The 15,855-nt window shown below is 41.8% G+C and overlaps 1 protein-coding gene across 22 annotated transcripts in view; it reads left to right on the forward strand.

Moving 5' to 3' along the window:
- Positions 1–15,855, forward strand: part of rims1b (regulating synaptic membrane exocytosis 1b) — an 84,305-nt gene that overhangs the window by 41,846 nt on the left and 26,604 nt on the right. For 9 of the 22 annotated variants that reach the window (XM_085278068.1, XM_085278081.1, XM_085278078.1 and 6 more), the window contains 15 exons: positions 1,349–1,389; positions 1,557–1,667; positions 1,782–1,881; positions 3,345–3,468; positions 3,568–3,624; positions 3,879–3,925; positions 4,012–4,136; positions 4,223–4,353; positions 4,498–4,669; positions 6,277–6,430; positions 6,607–6,663; positions 9,149–9,302; positions 11,887–12,003; positions 14,117–14,179; positions 14,573–14,650. In XM_085278068.1, the coding sequence (XP_085134194.1) occupies positions 1,349–1,389; positions 1,557–1,667; positions 1,782–1,881; positions 3,345–3,468; positions 3,568–3,624; positions 3,879–3,925; positions 4,012–4,136; positions 4,223–4,353; positions 4,498–4,669; positions 6,277–6,430; positions 6,607–6,663; positions 9,149–9,302; positions 11,887–12,003; positions 14,117–14,179; positions 14,573–14,650 (1,531 nt within the window). The remainder of the gene's footprint in view (positions 1–1,348; positions 1,390–1,556; positions 1,668–1,781; positions 1,882–3,344; positions 3,469–3,567; positions 3,625–3,878; positions 3,926–4,011; positions 4,137–4,222; positions 4,354–4,497; positions 4,670–6,276; positions 6,431–6,606; positions 6,664–9,148; positions 9,303–11,886; positions 12,004–14,116; positions 14,180–14,572; positions 14,651–15,855) is intronic. The other 13 variants (XM_085278083.1, XM_085278085.1, XM_085278087.1 and 10 more) reach the window with 9 other exon arrangements.

The raw sequence follows: 15,855 nt of genomic DNA on the forward strand, positions 1-15,855 counted from the left end.
ATAATCCTCATCTATCTTATACTGGGGTGTGGTGCAGCTACTTAGGTCATCCTCTGTTGGAACACAGGGTTTTAGCTCCTCCCTTTTTAAATCGACAACCACAGTAGACAACATCTGAGCACAGTTTAGTCACAGCTAGCAGGTCCCAAGGACCCAAACACAGATCCAGAAGACAGGCTGTTGTAGCTGTTTGCAAAGTCCAAAAAACACATGGGAGCGTAAAGCAAAACTAAATCCACATGGACTCAAAGGGAGGACGCACACAGGGAATGATCACAGGCTAAATAATTTTGATGTTTCGTCTGATGCTTAAGCCCCGAGGCCTGTGTCAAGGACAGGGGGCGTGCCCAAATAAAGCCCATCCCAACACCTGTATTGTTTTCTTCAGAAACCACATGACCAAAGATAAACGAGGAACCCTTTCTCTGAAATGACGTGACTGCTTCATGTCATTTGAACCGGATTTGAGCGGTTGAAAAGATGCGGGAATTTTTTTGTGGTCTGAGGTGATTCTGATGATCATCAGCAGTCTGCAACGAGATTATGGAGCACATCGAATGACCAGCAGATGTCACTAGTTCAAAATGAGCTGTTAAACAGGGTTTTGTGTGATCTGCCTTCTGGTGAAGCAATTGGCTGGAAAGATCCGACACGTTCACAGGCCTTCATCACACCATCACTACGGCGTTAAGAGACGCTAAGAAAAGGGAAAACAGCACTATTTCAAGTCATGAGGGTAATTATTAAGGAAGTTGACACAGCAGGGCGATGAGACACAGCTGAAGACAATCAAGACAATGCCTGAGGAAGTAAACTAATCACAAGACGCCAGAGACAGATGACTGTTAAAATAAAACAGGAAGCAACTCAGCAGATAATCACCAACAGAAACACTTGACAAGATACAGGATGACATAGAGAAGGCAAGCCTACTAAATCAAAATGTAATAAAAATTCAATAAAAAATATAACTAACAGAAACTAAATACTAAAATATAAGAGCTTTGGAGCTTCAACAGGGAGTCTAAAGTATTGTTAAGTAAGAGAATTCAGATCATTTTAGTAAATTAAGTTACATTTTTATAGATGGCGAAATGGAATTTTTAGCTTTTTAAAATTAAACCTACCTCAAAGAAAGCCTTTGGCAGGCCCTGGCATATAAAACAGAAATGGGATGATAAACCCATTAGTTATGTTGTTTGAATTAAAGCAGATCCCAGTCTTTAATGGCATCACTGAGTCATCTTTCTAAGAGTTTTTTGTAGCTTGGAATCAACCTGCACAATTACATTTAACATAATTTAGACAAATGACTAATTCCTCCCTCTCGAACTCTTTCTCCCTGCAGGTGACTGGGACTGTCATCCTCTAGATCCTGCAGTTTGGCATGTAAGTTTCACCAGTCAGGTTGTTCCTGAAGCTCTGCCCTGATCCCTTTCCTCACATATAGCTGCACTTATATTAAGTCTAATGTTGCATGGGACCCATGACCAAATTACCAGTATTTACAGTTGATAATGTGCTTTGTAAACATCCTCATGTCTTTGTCCCTTTAGCATCCAGTTTCGTGGCAGCCATCCAAAGAGGGTGACCACCTGATTGGGCGGATCACTCTGAGCAAGAGGTCAGCCATGCCCCGTGAGGCAGGCTCTCTCCTGGGACTAAAAGTAAGCAGGGATTCATTCACATTAAGATCTGTCCTCACTGAGACAACAGGCAGTGTTGGAGAGGACGGAGTGACATCTGATCTTATCGTACGTCTGTCTCATCTTTGTGTGCAGGTGGTAGGAGGGAAGATGACGGAGACAGGGAGACTTGGGGCCTTCATCACCAAAGTTAAAAAAGGGAGTCTGGCAGATGTCGTGGGACACCTACGTGCAGGTACAAAAAATAGAACATGTTGTTCCTTTGCAGGAGCTGCAGAACTGCAGACAGTATTGCTTTCATCTAGGAATGCATGTGAGATCAACCTTTGCATAGACATCAGTATGTACCTGTCATCTTTGCAGGCATGAGTAGTGTGCTTGTCATTGAAATTGTTAAATGCTAAAATGCTAAACATTTGTAGCAGCTTGTGGTGGCCTACAGAATAGTAATAATACTGGTGTTTTTATTGGTGTAATGTCTGTGGGAGCTGCCACTTGAACTCAAGCAATCAACCAGCCTGCTTGTGCTGCATTCACATTATACCAGACCTTTACTGGAGTGCTATTTTGAGGAGTTTGGTTTTGCCAGTTTTACACTGATAAATAATTTTCAAAGCATTTTAAAAAAGGAAAAAAAAGGAATGTGGGCAAAAGTAAGCAACCGCAGTCAGCTGTTGGGATTAAAGTGATATTAGAGCATATATAAGGAAGCACAGAATGTATAAACAGGCAATGTGTACAGTTCTGCAGTAAAGCAGTCATCATTCATGCTACATTTTGCTTATCTGACCACGCTGTGTCATGATTTGAATAATAATGGAGTAATGTATGGAGTGCTGAGGTCACGGGACTACTTCTGGCTGTAAATTTTGACTGTACAGCGACTCAGCTGCTGCTGAAAGTATTAACCCAGGGCCTTATTTATGCTTGAACATAGTGTTAAAATCACTCCTGAGAGGGAAAAAACATTTGAGGAGGTTCTGAGAGCTCCGTTTTCAATTTACAGGTCGGAAATCATCGTAACTCACCTAAAATGCTTTGTCACTGTGGGTTTAGTCAGGAAAAAAAGAAGGAGCCAACAAGAAAACCCAGGCAGCAGTGACCTTTATGGTGGGCTAAATAGTGGGTTGGCATACCAAACCAAACATGTAAAAATGGGCAGATAAAAAGACAGAAATGTGCCTCATCAAGTGCAAAAAAGTCCTTCCAGTCTCTGAAAACTCTCAGAAGTGTTTTTTTTTGTCTAATTTGACAACTTGGATCTTTTCATGATAATTCATGAAAGATGCAAGCGGCGATAAGTCACATTAATGTGCTGGACAACCACTTATTTTAAGTCTGGAGATTGATGAGATAAAATTGTTTCCACACTAAAGTCACATTAAATTAAATTATTTTCTCCATTAAAGTCAGAAACGAGGATGAAACAGGTTGTGGTTAATCGTGTGATTGACAAGTTTTAAGTGTCCACCCCTCGGTCATCCAGCGTCAGACAAGCTTGAAGTTTCACAAAAGGACTTTTCTTACCAAAGGGTGATGTTATGGTGACAATGTCCATTTTCTGAATACAGCCTTTGACCGATCATCGTCGGGTTTTTGTGTGGAGCACCCAGCAGAAAAGTTGCGCTGCACTTAACTGCACACTGAGGACATTTGATTTTTCAGTTTGACTTTAAGAAGCATTAATCTTGTTTTCAGGTGATGAGGTGTTGCAGTGGAACCGGAAGTCGTTGCCAGGAGCAACCAAGAAAGAAGTGTACAACATCATTCTCGAGTCCAAGGCTGAGCCTCAAGTGGAGATTGTTGTTTCGAGACCTATAGGGTGCGTTTGTTGTTACTAATGTGTACTGGTCATTGTTAAAGTACCACGGCTTTGATTTTCCTTCTGACGGACTTTTGATGTGTCTCCTTTATCTAAAAGCTCTGTGAACCGAATTATGTCCAAACACCTCTTGAGAAAAGTGTATAGAGCACATCAGTAAGTAGAGTGGAGCCCCTTCCCAATGTATCTTCCCTGAAATCCTTCAGATCCAAGAAAGACATCCCCTTTTTTCCACCTGTTCTTCAGTCCTTGGCCACCTGCTGTTTTCCCCACACTGTTAATATGACTGACTGGTTTTGTTCTTCTTCTACTGTGTTAGAAACTGTTGTTGTTTAGAGATATATGCCAGCTGAATGACATATAGTAAGGGAAGATTTGTATACACTCTGTGACTCTTCTGCTTTTTACAGAGACATCCCAAGAATCCCAGAGTCCTCCCACCCTCCTCTAGAATCTAGTAAGTTTTTATATCACCAGCTTAACAGGCTTTATATTTTAAAATGTGCTTTCAGTTAATGTTTTTTCCTATTATTCATTCTGTTGATCCCTCAGCAGGCTCCAGCTCCTTTGAGTCCCAGAAGATGGACCGTCCATCTATATCCGTGATGTCCCCTACTAGTCCCAGCACTCTCAGAGACCTTCCTCTGGTTCTGCCTGGACAGCTCTCTGTGAGTATCAGGAACAAACACAATGAGGTTCATCTGACTGGATATAGATTGAAAAGGATGCTAACTGCCTTTATGCATTGTTATAGGTGAAGCTGTGGTACGACAAAGTGGGCCATCAGCTGATTGTCAACGTCCTTCAAGCCATAGACCTGCCACCCCGACCAGACGGACGACCTCGAAACCCCTACGTCAAGATGTACTTCCTGCCTGATAGGAGGTCAGCTCATTGTGTTCATTTTTACTTATTGAGCATCTCACGGGTATTTCTTCATCTATAGTTTTTATTTTGAACAATAAAAAAAAACCATACTGTTCTCCTTCTTGCACACTGAATGAATCCATGATTTCTTCTCTCTTCCAGTGATAAGAGTAAACGACGGACTAAAACGGTGAAAAAGAGCGCTGAGCCCAAGTGGAACCAGACCTTTATTTATTCCCACGTTCATCGGCGAGACTTCAGAGAGCGCATGCTGGAGATCACAGTGTGGGACCAGCCTCGAGTCCAGGAGGAGGAGAGTGAATTCCTGGGCGAGGTGCGTGACAGCCACTGTCCAATCAAAGCCATTTTATTGGTTGAACTGTAAAACTTGTAATAGACACATCAAATTCCCTAAATCCACATTTTAACCTTAGTAGAAGAAACATATGTAAATGGTAAATGGCCTGTGTTTGTATAGCGTATTTTTTACATTTTCAAAATTAAAAAAATAAGGTGGAGATCAACTGAGAAGACCAGTTGCTAGATTTGCTGCACTTTAGGAACAGGGATGTTGTCCCATTATTGTCCGATAGAAGACTCCAGCTGCTTAACAGTCCTGGTTCTTCTTTGTGGAACCTTTGGTTTCATGATGCTCCAGATGTTTTTAGTTAGTCTGAACCTCAGGTAGGCCTAATCACTACACAAACTCTTCTACTACATGTATCTGCGGTATCTATGCTGTTGGAATCGATACAGTTTGGCATCATCTAGATGCAAAATGGAAGGTCTTCCCTGAATGTCAGTGTAGATGTCATATAAAGAAAAGCATACATTGCTCTAAAACGTGTAGATACTGTTGAGCATTGACAGTGTTTGAACTCTTCTTTAGTCCAGAGGATGTGGTGCACGTGTTTTAAATCCTGTCCTGTCTGGCAGCTTTTGGAATCAGAATGCAGAAGGACACGATGAACCTCTGTACTTCTATAAGATGCACGTTTATACCCAGTCATGTTACTGAGCTGTTACCATTTAACCTAATTAGTTGCAAACTGTTCCTGCCCTCACATTTCTAGCCTTTTGTTCCCTCATCCCAACTTTTGTCTTGCTGCCATCAAATTCAAAATGAACTAATATGCTATCAAATTGTTATTTATCTTGTAATGCCTCCCAGTCCAGCTCTTCAGTTCGAAGCAATGTTTTAGCCCCTCCCCTCTTAAGCTCCTCCTCTCTTGGCTCTTAAGTAGACTTTCCTCTCATTGGCTGCCTCTCATAAATAGATGGTTGAAACAGCAGGCCAGAGCTGTTTTGGAGAAGAAATGAGAGATATCTGGTCTTACTGACTTCATTCAGACAAGTATTGATCATTTACATCAATAGTTCCAGATAATATAATTACATAAATAATTCTGCTAGCTCCCAAATGTTTCCCAATATCCCACAACTGGAAATCTTGGGATTTTTACTATGTTTTAAATTAAAGACACTTCTGATTACAGATGAAGATGATAGCAAGCAACCATAATTTATCCATAAAGGATTTTTTACTTACAGGAGTCACAAAACAGCAATACAAACTTAAAGAAAACAGTAGATAAAAGAATATAAACTTCAAAAGAACTGTTACTCTAAAAGCAATAAGAAAGTGAAAACAGTTTTTATAGTTTTTAAATGGTTTTTAAAAATTAAATGGTGCAAACATGTTTCTCAAATACCGGTCTGCGGAGAGAATGACAGGGGGAACTGTGAGAAACACCCATCACCCAAAATTTGCTAAGTCTGCCTAACATAGGATTTAACTTGTTGTATATTTACTGAATATGATTGCCTAAAGTTTCATTCTCTGAGTGGATGAAACTGATTTTCTTTTAAATGTCTTCACACGTGTGAAGATTTCTACTTTCCATTTTTCTCATGTGCCACCTCCCTTTCTGTCCCCCTCAGATCCTCATAGAGTTGGAGACGGCCTTGCTAGACGACATTCCTCACTGGTATAAGCTCCAGACACATGACGTGTCCTCTATACCTCTGCCACAGCCCTCTCCATACCTCCCACGGAGACACGTCCATGGAGACAGCCCCAGCAGGAAACTACAGAGTATGTGTGTTCATTTATTTGCAGGCTGTGTGTCCTTTAACCAACAGTGTTTGAGCGTGGTGGCTAACATTTCCTGTTCTGAGCCTTCTCCAGTGTCCCTCTCAGCGTGGGAGAATCTCTCAACCTTACCCTGTCTTGTGTGTGGGTGTTTTGCGTGTGCGTTTGTATGTGTGCAGGGTCTCATCGCATCATTGATACAGAGTTTGATGATGGTTTGATAGTAGTGACTAAAGGTGGGTGGGGGTCATGGTTATTGAGCGTTTCCTCGTAGTAGCCTGTAGGTGCCCAGCACTGCGTGAGAGAGCATCCTTGTGCATCCTCCCTTCATGTCCTGTGGAAACCTTTTGGGTCTGCTTCTATAAATTTCTAAAAATTTAACCTAAATTAAAATAATTAATTCAAGCTGAATCAGCAAAAACACCCGAAAGTATTTTGCAAATCATCACATTTCTTACTGGGGTGCAGATTCTGAATTTTTGCGTGAGGCTGCATGAGCATTTTCTCCTCTTTTGCTGGGTCTTAGAAACACCGACGCACTGAGTGCATGCTGCACTGCAGAGCTGCAGTAGTTCACTGCCATTCCACTACGTCTCCTGCAATCCTGCATGCTTCTATTCCTGCTCCTTACTTCACTGAAAGCACACTGAACACAGACAATAGAAGACATTTTAGCTACAGCTGCTTTGCTGGCTGCCTGTTTCTGCCCTCGCTTCAGTTCCAGTGTGCATTGATTTAGACATTAATGCAATTTTATTTAATTTTTTTGGTAGCCTTTAAAATGCCACAAGTATGATCAGGATACTATTTGAACATTACTATGATTTTCTTTTCTTTTCTTTTCCTTGTTATTTTGTTTTGCCTCAAATAACAGAGCTCTGTACTACAATACCCACAATTCTTAGCCACAGCTTAAATCGTGCACCACAGGTGATGAATTCATTCACTCAACTATTCATTCATTGGCCAAAAAAAAGTGTTAATTTTAGTTGCAGTGCAAGTGTATACCTAACTGCATCTTGAGAGTCAGTTTTTATACATAGGTTGTTGTTTTTTTGTACTTATCCAACCAGCGATGCTTCCTGTGTATTCTTAGAAGCTCCCCAACTGGCTGCTACCTTTAATGATCCATACAAGTCATGATTGAGACCTTCGCCTCACTTCACTTTGCACAGTTCTGTTTCACATCCTGTCGTTCATATTTAAAGCTAGAGTTGGCAGACGTCTAGAAAGACCAAACCCCGCCCCCAAAAAACACCGAGCCAATGTCTCGGTGTCTCTGCAGAACACAAGTGGGTGTTCATCAGCCATTAGAGGAGGACGAGCAAAGTGACCACTGGCCTCTGCGCTCTACACTCCTGTCCCAGAATCTTGTCAGATTGCTGTATACCATTTCCAGTAATTCCCACGTGCGGTTAAATCAAAGTAAAGTTTGCAGTTTTACATCTTTGCATTGGTGGCCAAGAGTATTTTCTGTATCGTTAACCATTAATGAAACTTTTAAATCGTAGCATGTCACATGTTCCCAAATGTGAAGAGGTCAGAAGCCATACACCCCCCTCCTTTCACCCTATGTTAGCTTGAACTGGCCCCAACCCTTCTGTGGTATAAGAAAATGAACGAATGGGTGAAGAGATCACACTAAATTGGGAGCAATGTCTTGGCACGCCACTCAACCATTCCATATAAAGTTAGGTTAGGGTTAGAAGCAACGTCAAGGATTTCTGCCAGCCTAGTTAAGGGATGGCGTCACCGTTTTTTGACTCCTTAATGAAATGTCCTGCAGCCCCCTCTCTCCTATAACTGTCCTAACTCCACCCCATCAGACATATATAGGCTATACATCAGCTCCAGCAGCCAGAAGGCCATCCATGCTACGTCCACAACCAACTACATCAAGACCATCACAGAAAATTTAACTTAGCATCTTACCAATCCAGGGAGCAATGAGAGGTGCTGAATATAGTTTGTCATTCGCTCCTGAGATGAGATGTGTTTTAGTGCATTAAATGTCCCTTTTTTGGGCTGCTTTGCAATGTACGTAGTTGCTGTCGGTGGAATAGCCACTTTTAATTCAGGAATATCTGCCACTTAGTAAAGGGAAGTTCCCATGAATTTGTAGAAGGGCCAATTAGAGTAGCTTCTCTTTGACCTGTGATTGGCCAGAGTCTCCCATCACAAAGCCAGGAGGAGGTGGAGAAGTGTAGGTTTCTCTCACACAACAGGAGATGTTTTTTTCCTGTAAGACTCAAACATTACTGCCGATCTCAGCTTTAAATGAGGCTAATGCTCTGTTACTGAATTTTTTTCTGTATCATGTGACTTACTATAGCTTTGTAGGCTTGTAACTGTAAATGTCTGATCTGTCATCTCATCAGCCACTTCATGGGATTAAAACAAGCTGAGCTCAGGTCTGACAGACACATTTGCAGAAACAGTCACATGACCAGCTACACTGCGTTTGCAAGCTGCTTATTTGCCTGTAAAACATCCAGATGTGATGTTTTACAGTCTGTAGGTGAATGGCACCTGTAACGGTAGCGAGTAGTATTGACTCATTACAACTGGTGCACCCTTACCTAAGGACACAACTAATGCCTGGATGTGTGTGAGTGTTTGTATCCCTCCTGTGTGTATGTTATATCTGTGAATCTTGAAACATGTATTTTGCTTGTTTTGCACGTGTTTGTGTGTCCACACTGGATCTGTGTGCGGGTGCAGGCGCAGAGCGTAACTCCAGGGAGAGAGAGCGGGGCAGCACGTTGGCTGTGCCCGAGCAGCAGCGACCCGTCCAGCACCGCTCGCGCTCGGTGTCGCCTCACAGAGAGGACACGTGCAGAGCTCGGTCTCGGCCTGCACACGTGCCCATGCAAAGGTGAGTTACACCGGGGAGTTTTACCTGCTGAACTCTGAGTGATGATTTGGCAGGTGGGGGAACCCTAAAGAAAAGCTTGACGTTGCTTGTTAATTTGTGGACTGCAGCTGCGAGGATTACTGCTCGACAAGTCCGCTGCTGCATTGTTCTGGTCACGGCAGATGGCTGCCCTCTTTTGAGCCTCTTTCTGTTGGTTTCTTCCTGTTAAAAGGGAGTTTTTCCTTCCTACTGTCGCTGCTCACAGGGTGTCGTCTGATTGTTGGTGCTTTCTCTCTGTTATTGTAGGGTCTCTATCTTATTCTCTAAAGCACTTTTAGCCAACTGTTTGTGTTATTTGGTGAGGATAAATACAAAATAAAACCAGTACCAGTACCAAATAAAAGAAGATTTATTCATAACACACAGGAAAAAGCCCTGGGAAAGTGTTAATGATAAAAGTTAATGAGTTAATGATAACAACGATTAAAAAAAATAACGATAAAAACCCTGAAAACCATAAATTTCACACACGAGCCTTAACTCTCATGGCCCGGTACCGGGATGGGGGACCGCTGCACTAAACCATCTGAGATGTGACGTTACCAGATTCCCTGCTGGTTCTTTTAGTTACTAAATGAACATATAATAAAATATAAAATGCTTATTTAGTATTTTATTGTCACTATTTGAATTTAAGCAGAAATTAAGAAAAAAAATTGATTTAAAAAACCAAAATGAAGCTCAGGGCTCAGCCTGAGCATGGCTGCTGTGTGTAACAAATGATTTAACAGTAAAACTGTAAACAGTACAGCTGTGTAACGCAGGCAGGACAGGGCCCAAAATGCAGACTCACGGAGACGGGACCTCCAAAATACAGCTTTATTTACTGGGAGAAAAAGCGACACAAAACTAAAAAGTGAAACCTAAACACACGGGGAACACTGCTGACACGAATTAACGTGACGCCACAGGGGAAGCAGAACTAGACACACCGAACATGGAAGCCGGAGACCTTCACAATAAAACAGGAAACGGATGAACATGACACAGAAATGGAGGAAAGGCAAAGAGGGAGACAAGAGAGACATGGCAGACTGGGGAAACATGGATAAACATGGGCAGGGGGGACATAGAATGAAACAAGGGAAACAAGACGCAAGAACTCACACAACATATATACACACAGACACACAGAGAGAGACACAGAGGGCAAAACAGAGATGCTAAACAGAACAACCTAGGCACCGCAGATTAAACTCAAGACTACCAACGTGGACTTAACCATGAACCATAATAGAAAATGACTTGAAAATACAAGAACACAACACACTGGGTCAAATGACCCAGGCACACGACAGACTCTGTGTGTCACAGCTGGCCAGATGTAAAGAGTAGATCGTATTCACCATTCTGACAGATCCCATCCCAGTTTGGGGAATATTTAATGAATTTACTTCTTTGGAGACCCACATATGGATGCTTTTGATGATGCTGTCTATATATTTCAATAATTGGAACAGCTGGAAGAGACAAACCACCTCAGCTCTTGTTAACATTTCATTAACCCAGGGAGAAGCTGGCAGTGCAGCAGAAGTTCAAATCTAAAATGTTTGATTGAGTGCCGGGTCTCCACAACATGGGTCACATTTCATGGGTGGTTGATCTGGAGATTTTTTCTGCTTTTTTCCCACAATAATAAAAGTTGTACATCAGTGTCTAATCACACTGTCTTTGAACTTGGGTAATGTATCCTCTCTCCAGGAAAACGTCCAGGAAAACACATAAAACTAAAACTATAAAGCAGCAGAGAGCTAAATATAACCAATGCAGAATACGGAAGCATAAAACAATAATCAACAAAAATAATAAAAAACGTAGAACTACAAAACCCCAAAACATGCCAAACTCAAACCTCTGGGTCCAAGACTCAGGGACCTTAACTGATACGCTAAACAAATCTGTAAACCAGAAAACACCACAACAGAGCACAGCTGACAGAAAATCATTAGCTGTGTAAATTCCTGAGTTAATGTATTTATTTCCCTTTGCACGCTCAGGCTGCAGCTCATCTCAAATGTCAAATCGACATCTTAGAGCTCTGAAACTTCAAACTTTTAGCTATTCGGTGCGCTCAGCTCTGATACTGTCCCGAAGCCAAACGAAGAGTGACAAATCACTTGTGTGTGAAAGGATCTTTACTCATTGAATTTTTGGTGATAAATAACCAACAAATGGACTGATTGACTTTGTAATGTGCTCTAATCGCTCTTCTAGCTTGTGTTCAGCACAGCAGTTGCCATGGTGATCTAGCCAGGTTAAAAGGCATCCACCTTCCTGGTACTGAAAACTCTGACTTTAGGCTCAACATGCCCGAACAACACATTAATCTTGCTTTGCAGTGCAGGCAGCATTTACCTAGAACGTTTCAATCTCACTTCTTACCCCTGCTCATCGTGTCTCTACATCAAATCTTCAGTCAGATCTCAGTAAAGCGAGAATAAACATGATAAAGTCACAACTTTATAGTTATTTCATTTTTCTTTCTTTTAATGACTGCACTCATTTTCACATTACATATAGAAATGACATGTTTTCTCATCATCAGGAGTTTGGATGAGATCCACCAGAACCGCCACCACTCCCACTCCCCCTCCCATTACCACGAGCCCCACTTGGAGCACCAACGCTCAGGTGACTCGGACTACGAGTACTCTGAGGACAGGTAACCTGCTGTTGGAATCTCCTGGGATCTTCAGGATGAGGGGCGGGGCAGTGAAAATCTCTTCTAGTTGACTTTTTTACTTGTAATAAAAGAAAGATTGACATGTGTCAGATCAATGGTTGATTCTCTAACAGCGAAACTGGCCATCATCAAACATGAACTTCTGGGGCTTTGACACAATTATATATATTTCTCAAAGGCTGAATATTGTTTTTGTTTATGTGTGTGTAATGTGATCTTGCCAAACTATTTTCTACTAATACTACTAACAGAGTGAAACTACCCATATGGAAAAGAAATAGAAAAAGAACTTGTGGTAAATGTTGAAGTTTTATGTGTATTTTAAAGTTTCGGGTTCCTTCACACAGAACATGGCATGTGCTGCACTTGCATCTGTAAGAATACTGGACCTCTGTTCTTCTTTGCATTAATTAAAAAGATTTGTTAGATATGTAGAGCAACAGAAAGGAACACTTAGGAAGTCTAAGCTGTGTTTACACATATTGTACGTCCACTCGACTGTTAAAACACACCCGTGTACTGCTGGTGCCGTGGTTCTGGGTTAGAGTTATGTACAAATAATTTCTTTATTTTCTCAGTTTTTACACTGATTCAAGTTTTACTTCCTGCTGTATCGCACGCACAGCACTGGTATTTTACTTCTGAGTCGCCAGATTGTGTCTTTCATGGTCAGATGGTCTTTTTGCTGTGAAGCAGTTTCTGGGAATCCTCGTGTGCATCTTGGGTTTCCTTGCATGTGGAGGTGTTTATGAACGACTTGGGTTTTTGGAGAGTTTCTTTTTTTTCCTTCCTCTTCTTAGAATTTTTTGCCCCACATGATGCAAATTTAGGATTAAGGATTTGGATTTGGGCAGATTCCACCACTTTGCTCTGTGTATAATTGAGTGAATTAGATGCTGGATGCTTTAGTTTCAGATTACAGCAGTGCAGTTATTGTCTCCTTTATATCTTTAAATCTGTTTACTCATAAAAGTGGCCTTTTTTGCAGTTTCTTCATGCAATATAATTGTAGGAAATTAAATCAAGTGCACATTAAATGTGTGCGAGTGTGGCTGTTTACATAGACAGTTATTTACACCGAATAGTCTCACGCTGATCGCGGCAAATTGTGAAAATACAACAACAACAAACGTTGTTGAGCCTTTTACGACACGTAATACTAAACTCTTCTAAGCTAAAGAGAATTTAACAGAACACGTGACAGCCCTGCTTGATAAGAACATGCCGCTGTTTCTGCCGCTGTGCTGACGATGTATTCAAACCATGCAGAGCATGAGCAGAGCAATGCTGTGCAAAAAGTTGCTGCAGTTCAGGAACGAACCTCAGTGAACAGGAATCAAGCTTATTCAAGCAAAGACACAGATTATTTTAGTTTCCACAAATACATCAACAGTGTCAACAGTGCATCTGAAAGGAAATGACACACTGTCACGTGTGGAGAGGAAGCAGCTGGTCGCTGTGCTTCGTGCCTCGTCACAATGGCGGCTGCCATACTATGTGCTGCTGCTGTTGATGATAATGACTCACAGAAACGTTTTTACTACAGTCCAAACACATAAAATGTAAAACTGCATTTATGTTTGCACAACCTTGCACCAAAAACATGATGGAAATTTCCATTTCGGAGCTGCAGACTCCAGATTCATTCTGAACGATCTCACCAGCGCCCATGTGAAACCTGCCCACAGAGTGGGAGTTGGTCAGTGTTTTATTCTTCCTACTGCAGCCACTGAATGTGGACGGTGTAGAGCTTTTCTACTGTTAAGCCATCATAGACAGTGCACAGCCCCCTTTTCATTGCAGATGCACTTTTGGACTCAAAATAGAAAGTGCACACTGTAGTGGCGTTGCATGCCACTTTCTTAAGAGTTGTATGTAAAACATGAACATTTACTACAGGAGTGTATGCACAGGTTTATTCTAAGTCTTTTCCATATGGGATTCTCTGCTGTTGAACGGAGACTTGATTGAAATCTCAGAATTATGATTTCCTGGTTTCTGTCATTCATAACTTCACTTTACCTGTCTGAGTTGCCATCCTCTTCTTTTGTGTTGTTTTTCATTTGTTCACCCATCGTCATGCCAATGACAGTGAGGTCCTGGAGATGCACAGGTCTATCCGGGGCGGGAGTGCCGAGTGCCTGCACACAAACAGGTAAAAAGAAAAAGAGTAGCTGTCATCATTTCCATTTTCACTATACTTTAACAACTCCATCTTAACTCTTAAAGTTGGCCTTTTTAATGCAAAAGGAACATGCTGGTTATGGTTGTGTCTGTTATTTCTGTTTTTCTGCACATGCATGAAGACAAAAGTGTGACGAGTAGTTGTAGCACACATAAATTCAACTGTCTCATAACAGTGTATGCGGGGATTTGAGCCCCGCTCGGCACCTGACCTCAAAGAAGGCAAAGCTTTGTGAATAATTTCTTTTATTTCGTTTTTTTTTTTTGCCTTGGATGTCTTCTCTACATAACAGCAGTTATGGATTGTCTTTCCACTTTTTTTCTTGTCTTCCTTTACGTGCATGACCTCCGCTCATACAACCAGGAGCATAGGTAGATACAGCAACACCCTCCCCCCCAAAATGCCCCTGTTAGTAAACGGTATCCATAAAGACATTTACAGGTAAGCTTTTAGCATTAAAGGCAGTCCTGCAAACCCTTCTCTGTGCCTGTCCAGCTTTCCCAGACTCATTTGTGGAGTTGGTGGGCCATTTATTCGTGGCAGTGATCTCTCAATGCAATAAATGCCCATATGTCTCCCAGGCCGCTGTGCTGATTGTGCGTGCTGTGGTCGGAGTGTGTGCCAAGTTGCTTTGTCATGGTGCCGCTTCAGTGAGATGTGTTGCTTTCCCATCTGCATTACACAATCTTTTACATGAGCACACTGCTAATCTTACACGTGTAGCCCATCAACTACAAATCATAAAAGAAACACAATTGGAGTAATTGCAGTTTCTAGTAACGCTGCGTGTGAGGGTCTAGCAGAGCTCACCTACTCTGCACACTTTCAGTTCACCTGAACCAAACAGTGAGTCTGGAGATATTCATGTGTGAAAACAGCTTGGGCTGACCAACGGGTGACCAAAACTTTTAGGGCCAAGGATCCATTTAGGGACACAAAAGCATGATTGTAACACCAGTTTAGCTATTTGCGACTTCCCCTTACTCGATGGTTTGGACGGACTGCAGAAACAAACTGAACTTGCTAAACTTTTAATTACTGTTGTTACTTTTATTTAACCAAGAAAGGAAACTCTCGAGATTAACACTCTTTTGCTAGAGTGTCCTAGACCAAGACAGGCAGCATTAATCCGTCTACTTTTTGGATGGATGGAGAAACTGAAGCTCCCAAAGAAAACCCACTTAAATTCTACACAGAAAGTCCCGTCCTGGGTTCGACCCCTTTTACTGCGAGGTAACAGTGCAGACCACTGAACATTTAAATAGCATTTTAACTCGATTTCTGTCTTCCTCCATGCTAATTAGAGCGCTGGCATGCTGTTGACATTGTAAGCACTTGCATTAGCATTTAGTTTAAAAGTGCTGTGGCTAAATGAAGCCGAGATGGGCTGTTAGCCTGTCTGTAGACCCTTAGGAGGCTTACAAACAAAAGAAAGTAGAAATGTGGAGAATGGAGATTGCTTAATGTTAAGAACTTTCACAACTTGTAGTAATCTTATGCAAAACCATTGTTTGCCTCACAAAGTGTCCGCTTACCAGGTTAAACTTGGGGGCAGTGCCATTTAAGTGCGTACTAGCAAGGGCTTGTTGCCTGTTGTGTATTAGTATGAAGGGTTGCTCATAATGTCCACTAGTGACCAACTTTAA

Source organism: Mchenga conophoros, linkage group LG6 (genome assembly GCF_057382185.1).
Source record: "Mchenga conophoros isolate Kocher_MC1m ecotype Shallow Benthic linkage group LG6, M_conophoros_male_GT1.1, whole genome shotgun sequence".
Lineage (NCBI taxonomy): Eukaryota > Metazoa > Chordata > Actinopteri > Cichliformes > Cichlidae > Mchenga > Mchenga conophoros.